General features: G+C 53.3%; 1 protein-coding gene across 2 annotated transcripts; it reads right to left on the bottom strand.

The window, feature by feature from the left end:
- Positions 1–250: 250 nt before the first annotated feature.
- Positions 251–3,542, bottom strand: LOC119294092. Of its 2 annotated transcripts, none has more exons than XM_037572358.1 (4): positions 2,781–3,542; positions 2,285–2,635; positions 997–1,084; positions 251–900 (listed from the first exon to the last, which is right to left on the bottom strand). In XM_037572358.1, the coding sequence occupies exons 1-4, from the start codon at positions 2,883–2,885 to the stop codon at positions 761–763; spliced, it is 684 nt and encodes a 227-aa protein (XP_037428255.1). In that variant the 5' UTR covers positions 2,886–3,542; the 3' UTR covers positions 251–760. The 2 variants fall into 2 exon arrangements, with proteins under 2 accessions (XP_037428255.1, XP_037428261.1); XM_037572364.1 differs by having other exon boundaries at positions 2,285–2,593; positions 2,681–3,311.
- Between the last annotated feature and the right edge of the window lie 4,574 nt (positions 3,543–8,116).

Raw genomic sequence — 8,116 nt, 5'->3', positions numbered from 1 at the left:
AAAAGATGTTGTGCGAATGCTAAATGAGGCTAATTTTGCAAGAGTAGATATGCTATGAGATTCAGGAGGTATGCTCCAGTTTTCGATCTATCTTCCATATCAATCGAGAAGCAAATGAAGTGGAACCTACATATCTATGAGATGTCTTAACCAACATCAGAGAAGGATTCAGAACCTTGGGATTAATATCTTCACTGCAGCTTTAGAGAATTCAAAGTGAACAGAGACAGCCTACCACACAATCTGGACAAACAACAAACCAGCTTTGAATCAAAAACACAGACCAGAAAAGCTAGTACATCATTCTTAAAACCTCCATGTTTCACGGATGCAAAACTGCAGCATGTATTACATATCTGAAACAATACTTGCAAAACAAGGCAAAGTCTGGCATAATGGGGTCTGGACAAACTACGAAGAGATCAGTCTAGCAAAATGAGGCTTCCAAATCAAGGTCTGGCAAAAAGTACCTACGTCTGGCATGATGGGGGGTCTGGCAAGCTAAGAAGGGCTCTGGACTGTTCTAGCAAAAGGATCAAACTGAAGTCTACCGGAGGCAAGTCTTCTACCAGAAGAAGTCTTCAGGCAGTTCAGTCTTCCACCAGCAGAACCCGCAGTACTGACCACGCCAGAGACGCTGTTGATGTTTCCCGTGCAGGCCTTTATCAGCTTCCACGTCTTCAGGTCATTAGGATGCAGGCCCGAGACATCGGCCTCAGCCTTCAGGACCCTGGCCACGTCAACTGGGGACAGGACCTTGTCACCCAGGATAGCAGTCTTCTTGAGCTCCCTGTAAACTTGCATTGCCAGAGAATCCACATTCCTCGTATCCAGCTGCAGGTGCTGCCTGGTTGCCCGCTGAAGAGCTCGACGCTGAGCGAGAGTACCCCTGTAGAGACCCTGTGAACACAACACACTAGAGGGGTAAGATTCGCACCCAGCAAACTCTCTAGGTTGTGCTGGAGAAACTAAAGGAACAGGCATTCATGAACTTACTGGAGCGATTCTGCGACCGATAACCTGCTTCAATTCCTGCTTTTGGGTTTCCGCCATGAGAAAATCGACGATCTTGGGAAAGAGCGGCCTGATGCACCCAGATTAAACATTAGAGACAATACATCTCATGATCTAGATTTTACACAAGTAAAACAGCTGGAATCAGCACATTAAAACAGACAATATTTTGAAGTCAGGTGAACCTTAGCTGACTATCATAAATCACAACGGAAGCTACTGCAAATGCCTTGAAACTACTGGCTCATCAACAATATTACTCGCATGGTAATAAAGAAAAGAGTAAACCTAACCAACAAAACTGCAGAAAAGACACCAATAAACTAGATAAACATCCATAACCATGGGACTAATGATCTACCATCAATAAAAACATAGAATGAAGCAGAAACATGCAACATAACTTGGAAGGGACACCAATCTATTAGAGTCAAACAGTTTATTCATATGTGAGCATGTTCTTAATGCTATTTCAGAAAGCTAACAAAGACACTAACCACCAGGAAGGCTCCTACAACAGTTATGCAAAAGCCAGGAAGACAAATACAGCTTAATGACCTTGTACGTCTCTCACAAATCTACTGGCAATAGGACAAGTCAAGGCACTCATGAATATGCTCTAACTCTACTATCAGTTTGTGAGATCTTCCAAACAAAATTGTACTATATAAGAACAGGGTCAAACAGCAAGATCCATCTGCTATGAATGTAGATATCTTCAAACAGCTGCCTCCACAACGAAGTCTGACATTACATAGCATGTTTTAAGGCTAGCTACACAATGATCTATCAATCAGTATCTTTTAATCATGACTACAAAAAACAGCATGTTCACATCATTTCCAACCGGGCTAGATTCAATTTGAAAATGCACTAATCAATTAGAGTCCTTGGGAGGAACACTACTCCAACAGTTTCTCAGTATTTAACAGCATGAAAACAACAATCGTGAACAGGATTCACTCAATAAAGATGTATGCACAGAGCCAATGGCAGGAACTTTATAAAATTATTATAAAGGCACACGATCTGAGGCTGGGAATACAATAACGATAAGGCACAAGATCTAAGCCAACTTCAACCATCGCTACTCCATGTCCTACAGCACAAGATGTATATGTCGTAGGTCGGGGCAAGAAATTCATGAACTAAGATCTAGGTCTTCATTCAACAATCCGTGCGAGAGATCTTCACAAGGAAGATTCCTAAGAACTGACGCCAAGAACAAGATGTAATGCAGTGAGTAAGGTGGGTTTACATGGACACTCACTCTGGCTCCGGCAGGTAGGAGATCTGGCGCGCCGCAGCAAAGCGACCCGCAGCAGTGAAGAGGTCCGAGGCTTCTCGCAGCTTGATGATCGCCAGGTCGAGCGACGCCTCCTCGAGCGCCTTGAGCTGGTAAGACGTGATCTCCAGCGGCTCCTCCTCGGTCAGAGATCTGCGTCGCGTCGGTCCCGACCCCGGCGCCGACCGGAGCCGCCTCCATCTTCCCGGTCCCGACCCCGGCGCCGATCAGATCTGCCTCCATCTTGCCGGTGCCGATCTCCGCCTTGGCGACCTGGTTCCCCATGGGGGCCGGCTTGAGAGGGGTGAGGCGCGGCGGCGGCGGAAATGGGGGAGAGAGCGGAGGGGACGAGTGTACGCTTTTATAGGGCGGAAACCCTACCTGGTCACGGAGGTGCGCCGTCCGATCGAGGAAGGGACGGTGTGGATGCTGCGTGCCGTCGCAGGGCTGGATGGCTGGAGCCTGGTGCGCGTCCGTCCGTGCGGGCGGGCGATCGGTCGGTCGCACCAAGTGGCGGAGCTGGCTCGACCGGCGGCTCGGTGCGAGTCCGACCGACCGGAGAGACGAGCAGCTCGCACCGGTCCATGCGACCGGACCGGCGTGCCGCCCGCACCTGAGTCGCCTACGGATCCCGCGGCTACCGGGTCGCACCAGAGTCACCAACGGATCTCGCGGCTGCCGGGTCGCACCCGCGAGAAACGGATCGACGAGCGGCCATATCGGGCCGACCCGGACAGACCCGGCCGGCAGGGGCACGGCGGATCTGCACCGCCGACGCCGTCTTGATCGACGTTTTCCGCTGGGTTCCGGCAGGAACGGCTGGCCGCCGCTGGGTGGCGCCAGCCACTGCCGCAGGACCTGCTGACCGCTGGCGAAGATACAGCACCGTGCCACCAGCAACGGCCGGGCTGGCGTGCGCAGCGGGAAGATGGCTACCAGATGAGATCTCACGCCTGCAGGGGAAGACTCCGGCGAGCGGATGGGCCAGAGCCGCGTAGGGAACAGCCGAACGCCGCTTCATAGCGCAAGCTCCCGCCGCGTGAACAGCCGGCCGCCGGACCGGCGGTGGGATCTAAGTCCGACGGACGTCTCCGGCGAGCGGCTGCCATGGTGGCCAGCGGTGGCGTGTAGAAGAATACGAGGAGAGGAGAGAAACGGAAGAGGCTGTGGTGCTGAGAAGGAAAGACTCACGCGGAGGAGGCTACGGCTTCACGTTTCTTTCTTTATAGAGAAGAGGCAGGGGAGGGGATAGCAGCCCAGCCCCACGCGGCGCCGCGAAAATCGGATCCATTTGAACGGCCCCGGGACGCCGGGATATTATTATTTATTTATCTCTCCAGCAAAACCACGGCATCTCTGCCTGCCGAGCGGACGTGTATGTCTTTTGGAGTGCGGACACATTTGTTGTGTGTTTTATTTAGGCCAACTCCATCGCACGATCCCAAACGGACGTCCGGATTAACCGGATTTTGTTCCTTTGGGACGCCGATGGGTTCGCTCGTGTCCGCTTTTGTCAGATGGGTCGTGCGTGCGCGCACCGCGGCCGCACCCCAATTCGTGTCCGGGGTGGACGTGAATAAAAGAAATATTAAAAGTAAAACGAAATAACTAAAAAACTAAATAAACACATTTTAAAAAAACATAAAATATATATAGGGGCGGCCACAAAACGGTCCAGTTTCCACGGCCACTTAAAAGGCCCATTTTTCATAATTAACATATAAAAAAATATAAAAAACACCTCCGCGCTCCCGCGCGCTCCTACCGCGCCCGTCGGTGTCGTGGCCGTCATCGTCTTCACTGGCCGCCGGTGTCGTCGTCGTCGCTGACAAGGTCGACGTAGTCCGGCGGCGTCCAGAGGTGGGCTGGAGGTGCGTGGTGGACGGGGGTAGGCTGGACGGCCGGAGGTGCCTGCACCACCTCCTCCCGTGGCGAGGCCTCCCGCTCCGGTGACCGCGGCGGAGTGGGGCACCAGTTCACGCCCACGCCGGCGGCCATCTCCGGAGCAGTGCAGGACCAGCCCCACCCCTGGCCCAGCAGCTGCTGGAACGCGGCCGGCGGGTCCTCCCTCCTCTCCTCCTCGACGGCCACCATCTGTAGCTCGGGGAAGGCGACGTCCCCGGCGGCAGAGAGGGCCATGGCCTCCTCCAGGCCGTCCCACTGCCGCTCGTCGTGTGTGTACATGGAGTCGTCCATGACACGCTGCAGGAGACGGGCCTCCTCCTCGTCTGTCATGCGAGGAGGTGGAGGGGGCGACGGAGACGGCGACGGCGTGGGCGTGACGCCGCGGACCCGCCTACGCCCGCGCTCCTGGGCGCGCTCCCGTGGCCGCCGCGGCCCCGTCGAGGTGCCGGCGAAGAAGGAGGCGCGCCTGGTGTCGTGCTCGTCACGAAACCAGGTGTCCCACAGCGGGGAGTCGGGGGCGTACCTGGCGTCATAGAAAAGGTCGTCGGGGAGGAGGCGGCGGCGGCGCTCGATCTCCTCGGCGCGCGCACGGCCGCTCTTCGGGACCGACGGGATGGGGACCCGGTCGGCGGAGAGGTGCCAGTCATTGGGGAGATGGGCGTCGCTCCAGGGAAGCGGCGTCCTCGTCTCCCAATAACGGCGGCAGACCGACGCCCGGACGTAATGCCGGTCGTGCTCGCCGGCGGACGTGGGCGCGATGGAGAAGGCGGGCGGCGCGGGGGCCCGGCGTGGTGGCGATGGCGAGGCGGGCTCCTCCTTCTTCACCGAGCCGCGGCGGCGTCCCGACGAGGAGCCGGCCTCGCGGTCGTGCCTGCCTTTGCGGCCGTAGTTTCGGAGGCCCATGGCTGCGGGCGGCCGGCCGGCGAGGTCTAGGCTAGGGTTTGGGACATGGTCGCCGCTGTCGGGTTTCAAGGAGGCCGCGGGGTGGCGTGGGGCAGTGTGGACGACGACCCATCCATGCTTCCCACTTAAAGAAGGACGGCGACCGCTCGACGTGCGGATGACAGGTGGGGCCGCTCGCTCGTGCGCATTGATGTGGGCGGGTGGGAGGTAGGTGGCCGCCTGCCACGTGGCCCCGAAGCGGACGAGCGCGCGTCCGTTTGGTGTCCGCCGCGACCCAAACCCGGCGCAAGTTTGCGCTCGAAATGGGTCAGCCCGGACACAAAACAGACAAGATGGGTCCGGGCCGTCGCGCGTTGGGCCGCCTCCTTTATTTGTTTTACCCCAAACGGACGGGGCCGGACAGGATAGGGTCGCGCGGTGGAGTTGGCCTTAAGGATTTGCATTGGAGATACCCTTACCAGCAATAAATCACAGAATTAATTCCTTCCAAGAAAAAAGAGGGCAGGATGCAACGCCGAGCACCCATATATGCGAGAATTTTCCCAACAACCGGTTTCTTCCTAAAATAGTAAAATATTAATTATATCCACAATTAGATCTTCTTCCTTGGGAAAATAGGCAAGTATTTATCTCGATTGCAGTACAATCTCCTTTGTTTTGGAAATAAGTGAGTACACAAATATTAATATTGATTACATCTGCATTAAATTATGTCCTTTTTTGTTAGGGAAAAGCTTACCTTCGGCCCGTCGAGCGTCCGTCGCCTTCGTGTCCGTCAGATTGACTCTTGATCAGATGGTCGAGAGCAACCCCTCCGTGTCCGGATTTCTGCAACTCATGCCTTGTTTCAAAAAATATAGTTTCCAACTATCTGGTTAGATCCCGTGGTGGGCGGAGACTCCTGCAGCTGGGAGGGCGACACCGGCAAGGATTCCGGCCGGATCTCGCCGGATCCGGCGAATATGGCGCATGCGTAGGAGGTCGGGGTGTCCGGGAGCGATGGGGGTGGAGACTCGTGCGACTGGGAGCACAATGGCGGCGAGGATTCCAGCCGGACAGGACGAGGATGGCGAGCGGGCAAGAGGTGGGGACATCTGCGAGCGGCAGGGGCTCCGCTCGGCGAGGTCCGACGGGGTTGGTAGCGAGCTTCATCCCGAGGACCCAGGATGGCAGCGGTGCATGGCGCTCCCGCGGCAAGAGGCGAACAAACGAAGAAAACTGAAAGGAAGGAATCGCGGCGAGGCGACCTGGTCGAGGTCCGATGCTCGCCAACGGCGGCGCGAACGAATGGACAGGCAACGTCGATCCTCCCTCACCGCCATGTGGCGAGGCTCATGGCATGCTGTTGCTGCTACCAGGTGATGAAGAAGACGGCCTCTGCTCGCCATTGACGATGGCAAGGCCGCCGTCCACTTCTGCAACATCAGTTCTATTACAAAAAAAAACAAATGTGCAACAAGACCTTTGTTGCAGAAAAAAATCCGCAACAGAACCGATGTTGCAAAAAAATCTGCAACAAGACCTTTGTTGCAAAAAGAAATCTGCCACGGACATGACTGTGAGCTGCAAATGCTTTTCTGAAACATAGATCTTGTTGCAAAAAAAAGCAACAAACATCTTGTTCAAAAAAAGATCTACAACATGAACTCTATTACAAAAGTTTCTACAACATGATTTTTGTTTTGAAATAATCTGCAACATTATCTTTGTTGCAATGGAAAGGACGACGCTCGTTCACTCGATGGCGTGAGATTTGACGGCTCACGGCCGGGCCAATCTTTTAAAAAGATCGGTCGGCGGACGCGTAGCACGTCCCTTTTTGTTAGCATGTCCCTTTTTGTTAATACCGAATGGAGTATATTAGTTGTTGAAAAAAATATGCCCTAGAGGCAATAATAAAGTTATTATTTATTTCCTTATATCATGATAAATGTTTATTATTCATGCTAGAATTGTATTAACCGAAAACATAATACATGTGTGAATACATAGACAAAACAGAATGCCACTAGTATGCCTCTACTTGACTAGCTCGTTAATCAAAGATGGTTATGTTTCCTAACCATGGACAAAGAGTTGTTATTTGATTAACGGGATCACATCATTAGTTGAATGATCTGATTGACATGACCCATTCCGTTAGCTTAGCACCCGATCGTTTAGTATGTTGCTATTGCTTTCTTCATGACTTATACATGTTCCTATGACTATGAGATTATGCAACTCCCGTTTACCGGAGGAACACTTTGTGTGCTACCGAACGTCACAATGTAACTGGGTGATTATAAAGGTGCTCTACAGGTGTCTCCAAAGGTACATGTTGGGTTGGCGTATTTCGAGATTAGGATTTGTCACTCCGATTGTCGGAGAGGTATCTCTGGGCCCTCTCGGTAATGCACATCACATAAGCCTTGCAAGCATTGCAACTAATGAGTTAGTTGCGGGATGATGTATTACGTAACGAGTAAAGAGACTTGCCGGTAACGAGATTGAACTAGGTATTGGATACCGACGATCGAATCTCGGACAAGTAACATACCGATGACAAAAGGAACAACGTATGTTGTTATGCGGTCTGACCGATAAAGATCTTCGTAGAATATGTAGGAGCCAATATGGGCATCCAGGTCCCGCTATTGGTTATTGACCGGAGACGTGTCTCGGTCATGTCTACATTGTTCTCGAACCGTAGGGTCCGCATGCTTAACGTTACGATGACAGTTTTATTATGAGTTTATGTTTTGATATACCGAAGGTTGTTCGGAGTCCCGGATGTGATCACGGACATGACGAGGAGTCTCGAAATGGTCGAGACATAAAGATCGATATATTGGACGACTATATTCGGACACCGGAAATGTTTCGGGTGATTTCGGAGAAAACCGAAGTGCCGGAGGGGTTACCGGAACTCCCCGGGGAAGTATTGGGTCTTAGTGGGCCTGAGGGGAGAGAGAGGGCAGCAGCCCAGGAGGTGGCGCGCCCCCTCCCATGGGGAGTCCGAATTGGACT

Source organism: Triticum dicoccoides, chromosome 1A (genome assembly GCF_002162155.2).
Source record: "Triticum dicoccoides isolate Atlit2015 ecotype Zavitan chromosome 1A, WEW_v2.0, whole genome shotgun sequence".
NCBI lineage: Eukaryota > Viridiplantae > Streptophyta > Magnoliopsida > Poales > Poaceae > Triticum > Triticum dicoccoides.
This window is presented reverse-complemented; position numbering and strand designations above follow the sequence as displayed.